Source organism: Tachypleus tridentatus, chromosome 10, assembly GCF_004210375.1.
Source record: "Tachypleus tridentatus isolate NWPU-2018 chromosome 10, ASM421037v1, whole genome shotgun sequence".
Lineage (NCBI taxonomy): Eukaryota > Metazoa > Arthropoda > Merostomata > Xiphosura > Limulidae > Tachypleus > Tachypleus tridentatus.
In genome coordinates, this window is record NC_134834.1 from 58,599,320 (window position 1) to 58,617,021 (window position 17,702).

Consider the following 17,702-nt stretch of genomic DNA (forward strand, 5'->3'; position numbering starts at 1 on the left):
ATTGTTCATAATGCTCTATAAATTAAATATACGTAAAAGATCTCAATGCATTAAAGTAAAGAAATCTCTTCGAAAAGTTGTTGAAATGTTTCACAACATTATATAATTTTATATCCGTTTTTACTTTAAACTGTTACATCGCAGAAGAAAGAAGTTGGATAACCAGGGAGGTTTATCCAGACTACTTATTATCTATGGTAGTATGTAGTTTTATCTATCTGAAACTTCAATCTTCACAAGAAGTATTAATTGTACGCTTCGTGTTTAAGCACACAAGGAGTTGCAGAAAGATGATATATTGTTTAAATTCCAAACGACTTCTTATTTTTCGTGGCTAATATAGCGCTAATTACGACTCATTTAAGAACTATAATTAGCTGACTGAATGTTCATAAGAATATTTTGAATAACTCAAAAAATGAGCGGATATACCGAGTTTACCTGTTAAAATACGTATGTCTTTTTAAATATACGTTATCTAGTAAATTAGCAAGATTATAACCGTATCTTGTGACCAATATTACGATCATATTGAGCAATTGTGATTAACACCTGAGACACAAGTTTAGTCATTATTTCTAACATAAACCGTTTAGTAATTAAGTGTGTTGTCAGAACACAATTCATTGTGAAGTTAACAAAACTGTTAAATTATCCTAAATTATAACCAAATCGACAAGAACGACCAATGCCTTTTTGACATTTTATTCACTTATTTGTTTTTCAAAATAAAATTATAATTTCTGATATCCAATGGTTTGTATTTTTTTACTGTGCTACTGAAATTTATAGCATTATTATTTCCGTCAATATTTAACACTTTACTGTCTATCAGCGGAGGGTTTGAAGACTTATAACGTTAAATCTCTGGCTCTATTCCTCTGATGGACACAGTCCAGGTTACCCATTGTGACACTTTGTGCTTAACGACAAGCAAACAAATCTTTCTTTCAGAGGTGCTTGAGAACTACCCAGACATAGTGTGTCGATAATTCTGTCACACACCTACAATTAGTTCTTAACAGAAAACTTGTTTAAAAGTTTAGAAAGTTTTATTAAATAATTTGTCCTCCACTAGTACAGCGGTAGGTCTACGGATTTACAACGCTAAAATCAGCGGTTTGATCCCCTCAGTGGACTCAGCAGATAGCCTCATGTGGCTTTACTATAAAAAAATACACACATTAAAGAATTTTATTTTATTACCTTAGGTTGCGTAGTATCATATAACAACAATTTTGATATTATAGCATTGTTTTGAAAATCAGATTTAATACTTTGCTTGTGTTTTAGTTATCTTAAGTTCATGAAATGTGATTTGAGAAACATGGCTAGGAATATTTCGGTTAACTTTATCGCATGTGTACGTTTTAAATTTCGGCGATGCAAATCTGTTTCTTATTCTACTTTACAGTTACTGAGTTCCTGTTAAATACCTCTGATGTGTGTTACACTCTTTGCATAAAATGTTAGTAATAAGTTTGGATATTTCATCCCAGTTCATTCTGTTTGCAAGTGCAATACAGAAATGGGGAAAGTAATCATTTAACCTCAATAATTCATACCTACTGGAATAGATTAAACTGGCCATATTTAGACTAAAAAGTAACATTTTTTATATATCACTTCATTAATTTGAGCATTTTTTTAGCTTTCCCGTTATTCAGAATTAGCTGTAGAAAGTTGTCATTCCTTTCTGTGTTATATATTGTAACTTCGTTTTATGCTTCTGTGAAGAAACGACATGTTTGTCGTTCTTCTTTTCATTTCTTATATCTCCAAAATTATAAAACGAATTGGAATAAAATTCAATAGAAGAAAATACGTTGTTAGTTTTTATTATTTTATGGTCAATATTCTTCCAACATTAAGTCATTTAGCCCTGCCATAATATAATTATTATTATGTTTTATCCTTGTTTTAATGACATTATATAGAAATTGGATTATTTCTTTCTACTGCTTTGCTACGGAACCCTTTGCTGGCATCATTACGATACTCTCGATTCTAGAACACGCTGTTATTTGCTTCTACAGACTAAACTGATCATGTAATATATAAAATGATCCTCAGACCTATTTAAATCCAGAAATGTAGACATACCGTGGTAAAGTTGCAAGAAAATTACAGTCAGATGGTCAGGCATAAAGCTAGTGGTTAGCTTGGCCCTCAATGAATCTAAAAGTACATGGTTCCCGTCCTTTTATCGGTTTGGTTTGAATTTCACGCAAAGCTACACGTGGGCTATTTGCGTTAGCTCTCACTAATGTAGGCAGTGTAAGATTAGAGAGAAGACAGCTATTCATCACTAACCTACAGTAAACACTTGGGTTACTTTTTTACCAATGAATAGCGGGATTGACCGTCACATTATAACGCCCACAGATAAAAGGCCGAGCATGTTTTATGAAACTGGGATTCGAATCCGCAATCCTTAGATTAAGAGTAGAGCGTCTTAACCATCTGGCCATGCCGAGCCGTTCTTTCATCGGAAAATTATGCTCAACAAATTAATGCCATGGGTAAGTCGTAATATTAGTGGTCAAATCTCATTATTACATTAAGGTATCCAAAGAGTTAGTTGTGGTATTTTTGCCTTTCCTCTAGTGTATGAAATCAAAATAAGGAAGTCTGATGTAAATAAACTTTCTCTAGCTATACGAAAATTTCGGAAACAGTCCAAATCACTTTATGTTGATCTGTTTATCATTATAGGACGGATTGTTTTATTCTATCTTTTTTATTTGCTTTTATGTAAAGATAATCTTGGCAAATAATCTTAGCTTGAACTTTGAGAAAGTTTACTTTTAATTACAGGAGTCCAGCATGGCTAGGTGATTAAGACACTAGTAGTCCACGGCTGAAAGGGTGTTATAATGTGACGGGCAATCCCACTATTCGTTGGTAAAAAAGTAACCCAAGAATTGGCGGTGGATAGTGATGACTAGCTGCCTTCACTCTAGTCTTACACTGCTAAATTAGGGACGACAAGCGCAGATAGCCCTGGTGTAGCTCTGTGCGAAATTCAAAATCCAAACAAAACTTTTAATTACAAACTATAAATTATCTTTAGTCATTTTTTCGAGTTATTTAAGTAAAGTAATTATCATGGAAAGAAATAGAGATTTTAAGATACAATTCATTTAGAGTTTTTATACTACTTAGTCTTCAAGGCAGCCTATGGATATATTTGACGTCAAGAGAAACAGCGCATTCTCAGTTTCTTAAATGACATCACTGGGTGCTACAGCGGAGGAACAGAACCGTGACCAAGGTGTGCAGACCGAGAGTTCTACACTTCAACACCGGTGGTTTTCTAACTGGCTCACAGACCTGTTATAAAATCCTAAGAGAAAAGAAAAGTCATTTGGCAGACTGAAGAATAAATCTCAAATTCCTTATTGTTCGGTAAGCTTTAAATTGAAATTATTTTTAATATGACAAGACAATAAAGTCAGTGTTTATTCTGTTAATTAATGGCGATTATTTTCATTATTATTTTAAATACCTATGCTCAGAAAAAAAAATTTTTTCTCAGATTGTTATGTTATAAAAATACTCTAAGAAGGCAAAACAATGAAGTCCCTTGTTATCTTTATTAATCTCAGGTGCATAAAATTAGAGTGGTTATTTATATTCACACAAAACCCACTTAACACCTTTATGAGTTTAGTTAATCTAGCTGTTTGCTAGTCATCAATGATCAGTAAAGTAAATGATTTTTGATATTTGATAGTATGCAAAACCTTTTACAAGATTTTATTGCGTGAAAAAAAATTGCTAATGAGTTTCAATAGAAACTTTAGGTGTTTTAACAAATGTTCCAAAGGTTAATTACCATAAGCTAAAGGCTTATACACGTTTATGTAATTTTCACTAAATGTTCGCATTTAAAATCTATACAGTACTGGAAAAGTTCAATCGAAATCATCTCTACACTTTCACTGAAACTTAATGTTATTATCTAAAAAAATCTGCAAAGGAAACAAGAAAAGCAATGTTATATTCCTCAAAGTTACACACGGATTCAGTCTTTAGGACACCGTTTAATCTTTATAAACGTAATTGTATAAGTTTCTTTTTTGTAGAACCAGATATGCGTTGATACAACGAGAGAAATGTATAATAATTTAGGAGACAATTTCAGTGAAATCTATGATATAATATTGTAACACTCTTGTACGTGAAGTTACCAATAATTAACATTAAAGTAACATTTAGAAAGAGAGATCACAGAAAATCCTGTCAATAAACGGTCCTCATAAGTTTGAAACATTAATATTAAAAACAGACCCCGCCATCAGATGTTAATTTTACGATCATAATTATTGATATAAAGATTATCATAATCTGGTGGCTTCTTTTTCTGTTGGTTTGAAGTAAAACATTTAAAAATAAATGTGTATTATCAAGCAAATTATGCCTTTCTTCGTTACTTGTTTGTGAAGTCAGTTTTCTTATTGAATATGTAATTCTAAAATAAAAAGTTTAATCGTAAACATTAATACTATAGGATAAATTATGGGCCTCTGATGTTATCAAAAACACATTTTAAACTGACTTTGTTTTGCGTTCTTAATAAAAATTGGGTCAACTATTCTCACAAATATAAAAAGCTAGCAAGCCTTTTCACAGCTCTGTGTGAATATAAAATAACAACAAAAAGAAACGGACAAATCGGTTGAAAGCGAGTTAAACTTCAGTAAAATTTGAGTAATTACAAAGTTGATTTTAAATTTGCATGACGAAATGACATCTCGATAATGTCTGTCTTAAATTAAATACTTCTTTTAAAAGTTTTATACAATCATATACTTTATTTTATCTTAGTGTATTCATTGGGCACTGTACATTATTCACATTCATCATTAAAGACTTATGATGCTGGTTAGTTTATTCGTACAATTATAACCCTACACTAGACAAAGTGATTAGGCGTTTCACTTAAGCCTTTTCTCTATTCTTGCAGATTAGTTTTTTTTACTCAGTAAATGTAGTTAAAAATCAAAGTTTTAGGCTCCATATCATTTGATATATATGCACATGCTGATAATAAAAAAACAGAATTTAAATTTAATATATACAGCTTAACCAGAGCAGAAATCTTAGCTGGTCTTTCTTTAGGATTTCGAATAGCTTACCTATATTACTGTTTTAATGTTGTACGGTAAAGACGTTTGAACTGAGTGGGAAGTTTACCGAATACATGAAATTATTAGGGACTGCTTTCCATTATTAGAATACTTTAAGGTGTTCCACTCTTGCTACCGTCAATAAAACAAAACAAAACAGGAGCGAACTAAAACATTATTTCGAATAATGTTCATGCATTAATGAGGTTTTAAAAGATTCAATTTTCATTTCATTTTGTAATGATAATGTGGTGTTTTAATTTTATCTATCGCTCAGAAAATTTTAAATTTTGCTTAGATGTTGCCTCAACTTTTTTAAGCCCTACAAAGCAACACTTTCTTAAGTTTTTTTTTAGTTTGTAACTACTTAGCATTGGTTTAACAGTTATTAAAATTTTAATTATAATAGCACACTAGTGGCTCAGCGAAAAGTCTGAATACTTCTAACGCTAACAACCAAAATTTGAAACTCGTGGTTGGTACGTAACAGAAAGCTCATATTGTATATTTATGCTCGCCCTTTCAGCCGTGGGGGCGTTATAATGTCATGGCCATTCCCATTTTTCGTTGGTAAAAGAGTAGCCCAAGAGTTGGCGGTGGGTGGTGATAACTAGCTGCATTCTATCTAGTCTTACACTGCTAAAATAGAAACAGCTAACGCACATAGCCCTCGTGTAGCTTTGTGCGAAATTCAAAATCCAAACAAAACTTTAAACATTCTTTACTATAATTGGCTCTCAGTGGTCCAGGAGCAAATCTGATAGATATTCAAGACAAAAATTGGAATTTGATATTCGCGATCGCAGAGCACAGATAGCCCATTGAACAGATTTGTGGTTAACAGCAAACAAACAATACTTTCATTGACAAATGTGAAATAACAATACCACACCAATACTACAAATGAACAGCGCATTATATTTTTTACTTCCTTAAATAAACTGAAACAATATTGTTATCAATCCATAAGAAACCCCCTCCACATCACCTAATTAATCTGAACAAAGTGAAACTTGTAGAACCATATATCAGTATTAAATATTATCCACTTATTTAGTTTCATTGAACAATTTAAAATCACAATAACCTAAAACATTTACAAAAATTTCCGTTTTACTTATCTTTTCCACCATGTAAACTAAAACTCTGATAACATACAACTTCGATATATAAACTTCATTTTATTTACTTTTGTTAAGGAGACAAAATCATAAAATAATACGACTGCTACAAACATCATTCGTATTATTTATTTCCGTCATACAAACAAGTTTTGGTAATGCAATACAGTTAAAATTACCCATCACGTTGTTCACTTACGCAGATTAAAAATCATACCATAATGTTATACAATTGTTACATTCGCTGAACAAAACAGGAACTATAGTATCATAAGATTGTTACAAAATATCCTTGGTATTATCTACTTTCATTGAACCTACATCAAATATCGTATAAATGTTACACTTGTTATTATCATTTTTCTTCCTGCTGAACAAATTGAAACACCCTTCACGTTTTTTTCTTTCCGCTAGTTAAACAGAAACAGCAGTATTATGTGGCTGTCACAAATGCCCTTCACGTTATTTACTTTCGTTGAATAAGCTGTTAACGCAAAAAAAGATGTCTTTGATTAACACATTTGTGTACTGATCTTATACATAAAGGTTGTTGACGAGAATTTGATGATTTGTTGTTATATTTCATCGTCTTTTATTGAATGACACCTCACGTAAATGCATGAGCAATTTTCATGAAAAAAAAAAGCAACTTCAGTAAATAATATATTTTCTAAATTAAAGAAGAAAAAAATCTGTCATAATTTATGTATTTTACATGAAAATTCAATTACGTCTTGTTTATCATATATTTCCTTGTTCTGGTTAACTTCGACAGCCATTATTATTAAACATAGCGGACTGTAGAACCGAGGTTCTGTGATTCACATTTCCGTACTGAGAAAAACAGTCTCGGTCTGTACTTTGTTTTTGGTTATGGGTTTGTTATAAGAGTAATGATGAAATTCCACTATTCGGGAGAGCAACAGTTATGGGCAGTGAGTTCAGATATCCGTCGCGTAGTTTTGAGTAAAATTCAACAAGTAATACAACCAGGCGTGTCCTTTTGACACTTCGCTTCGTTTTACACTTTAGTCTACTTTCGTTGCTTCATTAAGCTTTATTGAACCCAAGAGTAACATCTTAATACTCTTACAATAATATGCTAATTACTTTGGCTCTTAACTTGATTATTAATAAACAAGGTATGGTAAACGTTTCTAATTGTTCCTTACAGTATTATTGAAAATAATTGAAATTAAAGTGAAACTGGTGGTTCGTTTTATTTTTAAGTCTGAGTTGAACTAAATATTTGGTTAAACATTCCATGGTTTGAACCGAGGAATGTTGACCTCTCATGCGCATGACATCTGCCTCGAAAGAAGTAGAAGATATTTCTTATTTTGATGTTACCTGTTGATTTCACGTATTTTGTCTTTTCTGGCAACAACATGTGCTACTTCATTTTCTAAAAGACCTTGCGTGTTTGATGTTTAAACTGTAATGGTGCCAAAAATATCGTTATTAGTAGAATTGTACAGGATTTAATATAGGAACTTTTATTACAAGCTTGTTATCCACTTATTGGCCTAATACATATGTCCAGATGATTGTTGTAACATCCACTTTCTATATATTCTGCCATCCACCAGGAGACCAATCAGTTTGAATTTTTCTCACTGTATACCACGAGGCAATTGAAAATATTATGTTAGTGGCACAGCGGTATGTCTGTGAACTCCCAGTGCTAGAAACCTGATTTTGATACCCGTCGTGAGCAGAGCACCGATAATTAATTATATATCTTTGTGCTTAATTCTAAACAAACGAAAATTACATACTTTATGCGACTCGGAAGTTAAAAGTAAACGATCATTCCGAAAGGTGCTCTAACTTTCCACAATATATTTTAACCTTGGTCAAAAATGTTTTGAATTTTTGAATAATTACAATTCATTTATTTTGTTAATTTAACAACATTAAATATTTGCATAAAAATGATTTTACACGTCTTAGTGTTTAAGGATCATTTTGTGTTTTTATGTTTCATTTTGTGTTAAAAGTAATTTCCTTCCATAAATATAAACGATAATATCTCTTTTCATTCATTTAGTTATTCCTCAACAATTAGTTCATTGATCTACCTTTCTCTGTTTCTGTTTACTTTAAAATTTGTTTAACTAATTTACTTTCAATTCGCATATATGTGTTTATGTGTTTTTCTTGTAGCAAAGCTACATCGAGCTATCTGCTGAGCCCTCCGAGAGGAATTGAATCGCTGATTTTAGCGTTGTAAATCCGTTGTACTAGCGGGGTGCGCTTTCAATTCGCTGACAATTCTGTATTTACCTAACGGTCCGACTCGGCGTAGCCAGGTGGTTAAGACACTCGACTCCTGATCTGAGTTTCACGGGTTCGAATTCCCATCACACCAAACATGCTCGCCCTCTCAGTCGTGGGGGCGTATTAATGTGACACTCAATCCAACTATTTGTTAGTAAAAAAGTAACCCAAGAGTTGGCTGTGGGTAGTGATGACTAGCTGCTTTCCTTCTAGTCTTACACAGCTAAGTTAGGGACTTGTGTAGCTTTGCGCAAAATTCAAAACAAACCAAACCAAACAAACCTAGCTGTCATAAGTATAACTATTTTGTATGTCTTCTTTTTTTACGAAGCCTGTCAGGTGTTTTATATAGTAGTCTTGTTTCTGCTTCTCAGTGTTTATTTTCCAAATTATTTTACTATACTTCTCTCATACTCTGTATTTATTATATTTATTAAATTGTTTTATATTTCACCTTGCTAGCTCTCTGTATTTTCAACTAGCTACGTATCTGTATATTTATTTAGCGCCTCACTGGCACATCAGTATGTCAGTAAACTTACAACACTAAAACCCACGGAGGGCAGAGCACAGATGGCCTCCTGTGTAGCTTTGTGTATAACTACAAACAAACTATTCAGTTAATTATTGTCTCTTTTTATCTGAATGTCTACGTCGCTGCATTTCTATTTATTTAGATGTTTTACATTTTGCTCAACTGGTTATTGAACTATTTGTCTAATTTTATCAACCTATATTTTTTCTTACGTTAATTATTTTTCCATTTTTCCATTGAACTGTCTTGAATTTTAAGTCACCTAGCTGTCTGTCTTTCTTCATACCCATGTTTACTTAAATACGTCGATCCTCTGAGACTACTCCTCTCTCACTACATGTTACAACCTTCAACTTTTCATATATTTTCCTTTCTATTTTTATGGTGAACTTTAATCAGTAAACAAATGCTTTGCAAATTCCCTTCTACAGATCACATGAAACAAATGTTCTATAATTCTAGAAAACAAAGTTTGAAATTCTATTTGTCCGTCGCAAATGCTAAAAGGTTGTGATAAAACGGAAAATTTTTATATGATGTTGACGTAAAGTGGCACACTAAAAGGGGGTTAGTTTGGTGAAGGTTGGCACGTTTTGCATTTCTTTTTATTCCAGCGCACATATTAGCACAGCACAACATTCTTTCGAAGTATTGACTTAGCATAGCATCCTTTTTTGATGCACCACAGCATCTTTTCACTTATTGCTTTTGGTGTTCCACACGACAAAGACTTTTCCGAAAAGTAATAAAATAAGATTACTATGCCACTTACAAATCCATCAACCAGAAAACAGAAAATATCTTGTTGTGAGATGAAAAATAAATTAAAAATGAATTAACAAGTACATGTGAAATCAGTAATGTGCATTTACTTAAATCAGATAAGGAATGTTACAGCTACTATTCGGTTCAACAGTTATATCCGTTTCAACATTTACATTTTTTTAAAATATAATTTCTTAATAAAAGGGACTGTTTTTCATTATCTAATGCGTCTAATGTTAACAATAACCGTTGGCTTGCTATCTGCCAGTTGTGGAATCAAAATATGTCAACTCACGTTCTCGCTCTTTCAGCTATTAGGAGTTATAAAGTGACATCCAATTCCATTATTCGTTTGTAAAGAGTAATCTAAAAGTTGGCTGTGGCTGATGTTATCTGTCTTACAATTGTCATGTCATCCCATAACCAATGTCCGAAAATTTCATACAGAAAGTGCATCATCATTTCTGTCTTTGTAGAAGGCTTTAATGACTGAAATATGAAGTGGGACATGTATAAAAATGTTCAGACAAATAAAATAAACTAACCCAACTCCACTTTTCATATCATGAATCAAATAAACCTTTATGAAGATGGATGTGTCTGAGGAGCACATTTGGAATATAATGCTTTATGAGTTTTAAAAAATGGCAATAGTGCAGCAGAAATAACACGAAACATTCAAGGTGTTTATGGTGCGGAGTCTTTCAATGAAAGAAAATGTCGAAGGTAGTTTAAGAAGTTCAATCAGGTGACTACAGCATAAATGATGCGCCACGTTCAGGTCGTCCTGTTGAGTTTAATGATGACTTGCTGCTGCAGCTGATGAAGCTTGTGCTGTGACAGTTAAAGAACTAGCACAGAAGCTTAATTTAACACATTTAACAGTTCGCCATCATCTACAACAGCTTGGAGAGGTGTCTAAGCTTGGAAGATGAGGCCCCCATGATTTTACAGTAGCCATCCTCAGAGCAACTTCTCTGCACTCTCGTGAACATAACTCACCTTTATTAGACAAGTTAGTGACTAGAGATGAAAACTGGATATTTCACAAAAGTGTTAAGAGTCGCACACAATGACTCAGTGCAGGTAAACTGGTTAAAGCACAGCCCAAAATTGATCTCCATCCTAGGAAAATCTTGTTAAGCGTTTGGTGGGATATTATAAGCGTGATCCACTTTGTGTTGCTACCACTCAATGTAATGATTACATCAGACTTCTATTGTCAACAGTTAGAGCGCTTGTATGTTGCACTGAAAAAAAAGAAGCCTGCTTTGATCATTCGTAAAGATGTTGTGTTACACCAGGATAATGCAGGCCCCATACAGCAAGGATCACATCTGCAAAGATTGAAGAGCTAGACTGGGAAAAACTTCCACATCCTCCTTATTCTACAAATCTTGCCCCATCTAATTATCACCTATTCCGAAATTTGAAGAACTATCTTGATAGAAAGAGCTTTGAACACATGAAGATGTCAAAACTACCCTCTCTACATTCTTTTCCTCCAGACCCCGCGAATTTTATTAAAATGGCATTCAAAAGCTTGTGAATCGTAATTAATAATAATGGAACATACATTATTGACTAAATATCAATAAAATCGTTTGAAATATTTTCTCTTTTTCTGAACCTAAGATTGGACATTACTTAAGGGATGACCTGACAGTTATCACTTCAAAATTAGGAACGGCTAGTGCAGATAGCCTTGTAGTAGCTTATCACAACATTTGTGAAACAAACCTTTGTTAATTTCTCATTTGTTCTGTTATTCTGAATTAGTTTAGTATGAATTTTTGAGATGTTGTCAGAATGGTTCGAAACTGCAAAATATGTACAGAATACTATTATTAATTAATTATAATAAGCAAATATTTATGAGACCAAAGTAATAATTTTATAAGTCGTGCTTTATTTATGATATTTTACAAACCCGACGGCTACTAGAATTGTAAAAAAATCTTATTAATAATTTCAAGTATCTTATAAACATTGCTTTTTGTGATTCAAAATTTATTGAGATCCTAGTTTTACGCTTAATGCTTGGTTCTACATCAAAATACTGTGATATCAAAGAAAAACAAGATAAATTAGAATAAATGTTCATAAGGTGTTAAATACAATCTTCTATCAGTTAAAGAAATTAAATTATGTCATACAGTTTTCATAATATATGATTCAGTTACTAACTTTTAATTTTGTTTGTACTTTACTTTGTATCGAATTTATATAATAACATTTTCTTTGCTACCAGTTTATTCCACCAAACATTATGCATGAAATTAAAATTATTACTAGACGCATAGAGTAAACCCGTTGCCTTCCTGTATGAGGCTATATTTCTCTGTTCTTACATAAGGTGCTAAAGCTAAATACGGCAGATATAATAATCACGATCCTAAATAAGGATTGTGTTTGTTATAAAATATTATTTTTAAATAACTTAATTTCTACTTTGGTAGTTAATGGTTGAGAGAAGTCTGAAATGTATACTTGCCTTCGTCTTAAGTAAAAGGATATAAAATGAAGTTAAGCTTAATTTATTTCAAACTTAAGTCAATCTCTATTAAATAACACATTGAACAAAACAAAGACTCTGACTGTTTTGTCTATTTATATATTTGTCATCATTATTTTATTTTGTGTTAAATAGTAATTTACTGTTTGTCCAATGACGAGTGAAAAGCTGAACAACGGCCTATCAGCACTGCTTCAACCATAAGAAATAAGCCCCGATTTTCAATTTTGTAAACCCTTAAGTTTGTCGCTTAGTCATCGAGATAGGGAACGCTAATCGCTTAATATAACGATATTACATTTCTTGGAGATTGTTTCTTTCTTAAACATTGGGAAATTTTGTGCTTGAAAGTTTCACAACTTTGCTTTATAATGTTAAACAAACAAACCAAATTATCAACTATTATTATTTGTAGATTTTAGAGCTTAGACAAAAATACCGCGACTGTAATGAATCATTAAAATTGCTTTATTTCAGTGGCTGTATTTCTCATGCTTAAATAGAATTTCCTACAAAATTTTACTGTTAAGGATCAAATTATTTCACATTTTCTTAAGGCTATGTCAATTTTAATTCATATTTAAGGTGGAGATGCTATGATTGTGACATATTTTTATTACTTGTTTCTAATATTAAATGACACTGAACTTAAAAACCAAGTTTGAAAAATGTGTTTGTTGTTTTATTCAGTACCTACTTTTCGTTCAAGATGGACAAAAATGAAGTGGAAATCATAACATGGCCAGAACTTTACGATTCAAATGTTACTAACAACAACAATGAAACAAATACCACTGAGCTTTGCACAAATTCTTACTGTATACCGGACGAAGATTACATTGAACTTATTGAAGAATACATTTTCCCTACTCGTTATGAGTGGACCCTGATTTTCTTCCATTTCTGCGTATTCGTGGTGGGGTTGATGGGAAATGCTCTAGTTTGTATATCTGTCTACCGGAATAACACCATGCAAACCGTAACCAATTACTTCATTGTGAACCTTGCAGTAGCTGATTTTCTGGTGATTCTGATCTGTCTGCCACCGTCTGTTCTATGGGATGTCACTGAAACTTGGTTCTTCGGAGCTATCATGTGTAAGCTGGTATTGTACCTTCAGGTAGGAATCATATTTTTAATAAGAATAATATTGAACGATATAAATACCTTTAAGTTTTCTTTTCCAACAAAAATTTCTTTTATAGAGGAATATTTTCAGGATTTTGTACTACAAAAATACCTTATTGTACAGATTCAATGGATGAAAGAGAAACAAGAAATAAATTTATTACTTTACTATTTTTATATCGGAAGAATTTATTATTTTAGGTTGATATAGGGAAGACATGCAGTCAACAGTCGCTTCCAGCATGTGGACTAAATATATAGATTTGACAATGAACCTTATAGCACAGCAATGATTCCTAAGATCGGAGCGTATTTTTGCGACACCCGAACCACAAACCTTCTGATACAGAGTCCGACTACGCTAGCCACTAGGTTATGCAAGGCTTAAACCTAATGAAAAATAGATTCACTTACTGAAATAATTTACAAAATGTGATTGAATCATAAAGAATTTCTATTGGTGAATGCTATTTTGATTATAGTGTTATCTTGTAATGTGTCCTTGATTAGAATTATGACTTATGTATATTTTATGCTATCCTTGAATTTGATTCTTGATAAAATCATATGAATTGGATCTCCAGTGGCACAGAGGCATGTCTGCGGACTTACAATCCTAGAAACAGGGTTTAATATCTTGGGTGGGCAAAACACAGATAGCTCACTGTGTAGCTTTGTGCTTAATTACAAAGAAACGAACTTACAGATTAGATCATGCAAAAGACTGATTCTCGAAGAAATATAACTAACTACATGATCGAATGTCTGATTCTGCAATTTATTAATTATGACGGGAAAGGTAAATAATTTGAGGGTAAAGAGCAAATACACTAAGGTGTAACTTTCGATAAAAAAGTTCTTATAATCGTTTTGGCTAAATTTTTAAGAATATGTTACCTAAGTTAGAACACATCAATAATAATAATGTACTATATTGGCATTTATTGGATTGAAAAGATATTTAAGTTGTGTTTTACCTAGGCAGACAATTATGTTTATATCTAATATAATATGGTCTTTATTTAAAGGATTTATTATCATATAATTATTTTAATATCGATATCTGTTTAAGTTAGTTTTTTAAATATATATTCAGAAATGTACATAACGTTAACTGTTAAATCTCTCTTGTGAAATTTCATCCTATCTACTGAAATAGTAGAAGATTCTTGAGTGTAAGAATCAACACTATGTTTTTGTACGTAAACACTAGTGAATCATCAGTATTGTTGAGCGGGCTGAAATTTCTAGAAATTTTCCTCACGCCTATAAATATAATCAACGCGACGCGCCAAAAGACAGTATATATTATTGGTTCGCTAAAACTCTGGTTCTATAAACTTTAGAGGCTTTAAGTATAATCGATGTACCGATTATTAATGGGAAACATGGGGTATTTGACAAGGAACTCTTTATAAATTTCGAATATTAAAAACATTTAACTTCAGCTAATTCTCATTGGATATTAGCTGTTGTTTTGGTTTTATTCTTTTTACGAAAATGTTACATAACGTTAGCGCTGAAATAACTTGGTGTGTGGCTGGCCTAGAAAGAAAAACACTGAGCTTGCTAGTTCCCTTTTAGGTGAATTGTATTTTCCTCAACTCAGAATTAATTCGCTCATCGTGAATCCTCGAAGAGATATGAAGAAAATTCTAAAGCAGTTATAATAATCAATATTTTTGTAAGTTTGTAAAATATTTGTACACAGATCATTATTTGTAATAACTGTTATTTTAAATTGTATTACTGTTTGTAAATTAAATTATACTTTAATTAAAAAGCTGTATGTATAAAGTTTGTTGAGAAATATCACAAATTAGATGCATATCGAGATTAAATTAACTTCTAAATCTAAATTATCTTTTAACTCAGTTTCAGCTATTCTAAATGATAATACATTATGCAATAAATTGGGGAATTGTCTAGTATAAATTGTTACATGTAAAAATCTATAATAACTTTCATTTTTCCCGAATATTCAAAGAGCTTTCTTCAAATATGGTAAGAAATAATTTAAAAATAAAGGTAAAAATTTACATAAAATTCCGACTCGATTGGAATTTGAGCGCAGAGCTTTTACATGATACTTTGGAAACATAATCGCTATGATATATAACCATTATAGTCGAATATTAACAAATAAATGAGTCTCTGATTTAAAATATTATTCTGGTTTTTCCTCCTATTGTATGTTTTTACTCTAAACATATTGGTTAACAAGTTATAAAAATTACCATTGGCCAAGGATTTGAACGCGAAACTTCCACTAATCGCTGAGGGAATTTAAGCCTTGTCAGTAAATGTATCGATACGCACAGAGAATGACTTAAATATATATTTATATTTTTGTAACTAATTTTCTTCTTATTACAGTTACAAGAACCCTTTTCAAATACTTCAGTCTAAGGAAATAATGCAGTTCATTTTTATCAGTTAATAGTTGTTAAATATTTAGAAAACTGGAAAATGTACCATTTCAGAAATTTTCCGTCACAGCTAGATTCAAAAACAGATAATAAGCGAATAGTATTAGACTTTTATGTTAGGTAAGTTAATGCTAACAATAAAGTAATTTTCTGTCATTCCATTTTGTTTGAAAATATTGTAATAGTTGTATTTTTAACCAAAAATAACTATCTAAATGAAATTCTTTCTATCTCACATATTTTCTGTCTCACTTTGAACTGACATAACTGCTTATGTTTATTTTTCTGCATATATATATCTGTGTGTGTGTGTGTGTGTATTAACTTAACCGTTGTACATGAATCTTGTATCTTTACTTTTACACATAAAATTACATTACGAAATAATTTTTGATGCTATTAAGTGGTAACTACTCAACGAGTTTATAACAAGCATTCATATACTTTCAGGGTTAATATGTAATGCAGAACTTGAGGCAGAAAGTTAATTTATTGAACGTGGGGAGGAATATTTGACTTACTTTAATGGAAATAACCCTTACCCACTAAATATTTATTTGTGTCCCATGTGGATATGTTAGATAAAGAAGGAGAGGAACTATTGTACCCTCAAAGAGTGATAGTTATTATGTGAAGCATTGATGATATAAGTAACCAAGATATTTGTGTTTTCTAAATATAAATAAATTTACTACCGGTTTAAGTTTTGAAACAACTACATGCTTTTAGCACTAATACACCATATTTCTAAACAACACAATGCTCGTGACCATATTATTCATGATAAAATTAAAATATGTTCTGAAAAACATATGGAGAGCATGTGTGATAATGGCATATTATCTTCTAAACACCAAAAAATTCGTACTCGCGATAGGATTATGCTGTCCAATTTTGTAAACATTGACTGGTTTATAACTTAACAAAATGTCAAATATATCCATTTTAATTTTTATTTAATTATATTTAGTAGCTCATGTGGATGCTGGTACAAACATTTTTATTTCTATAATATTTACAGTGGTTTTGAACCTAAGTATAAAGCTACACCTAACTATTTTTGCTTGATCACTTTACCATGTAAGAAAAAATAAGTATCGAATTTCATGACTCAGACATAACGTATAAAGACAATTTCCTTTCAGAAATTACATGGTCCATGTTATGGCTTTGATAACCTGTCATTGATGAAGCTCACATTCAGATCGGTGGGACGTGCACCAATTATAATACTGTTTGCATTGGTAAACTTGTCTCTCTATGAGGAAAAAATACGCATGATATAAATTGATTTTCAAGACAATAAATCTTTGTCGAAACATAATTTCTTGCTAACAGGAAGTAATTACACGATTTTAATGATTGCGTTACAATGAACTTCATAAAACAAAATATGAATTAATCTGATAGAAACGACTGAGTACATGTTGATACGGTAGAGCTATTCTTTAAAGAAGGTCAGAATGATTCCTATACACATTGTTTTTCCTTATAAAGCATCTGAATTAATTTACTCTTAATAAATTATTTCATGAACAATTTTTTTTCAGAAAACTAAATACATATAATAAATGTAGACGCTACTCGAAATGCATAATCCTTTTTTTCCATCAACACAGTTCGGTAAACTATAGTGCTGTAATAATAGGAGATATATGAACAGATATACAGTCACGATTTATGGAAATTGTGTTCTTTAATGTTCAGTCACGTACAAATACAGTTTTCTGGATTTTCGTTATTAAAGTCAAAGTAAAAATGTAAACGTCGTTCTGATTTCTGAAAACGCTTACCACA

The 17,702-nt window shown here is 31.6% G+C and overlaps 1 protein-coding gene across 1 annotated transcript in view; it reads left to right on the plus strand.

Annotated features, from left to right (window-relative positions):
- Positions 1-13,057: 13,057 nt before the first annotated feature.
- Positions 13,058-17,702, plus strand: part of LOC143228354 (orexin receptor type 2-like) — a 28,911-nt gene continuing 24,266 nt past the window's right edge. Inside the window, exon 1 of the mRNA XM_076459623.1 lies at positions 13,058-13,468. Within this exon, the coding sequence (XP_076315738.1) occupies positions 13,058-13,468 (411 nt within the window). The remainder of the gene's footprint in view (positions 13,469-17,702) is intronic.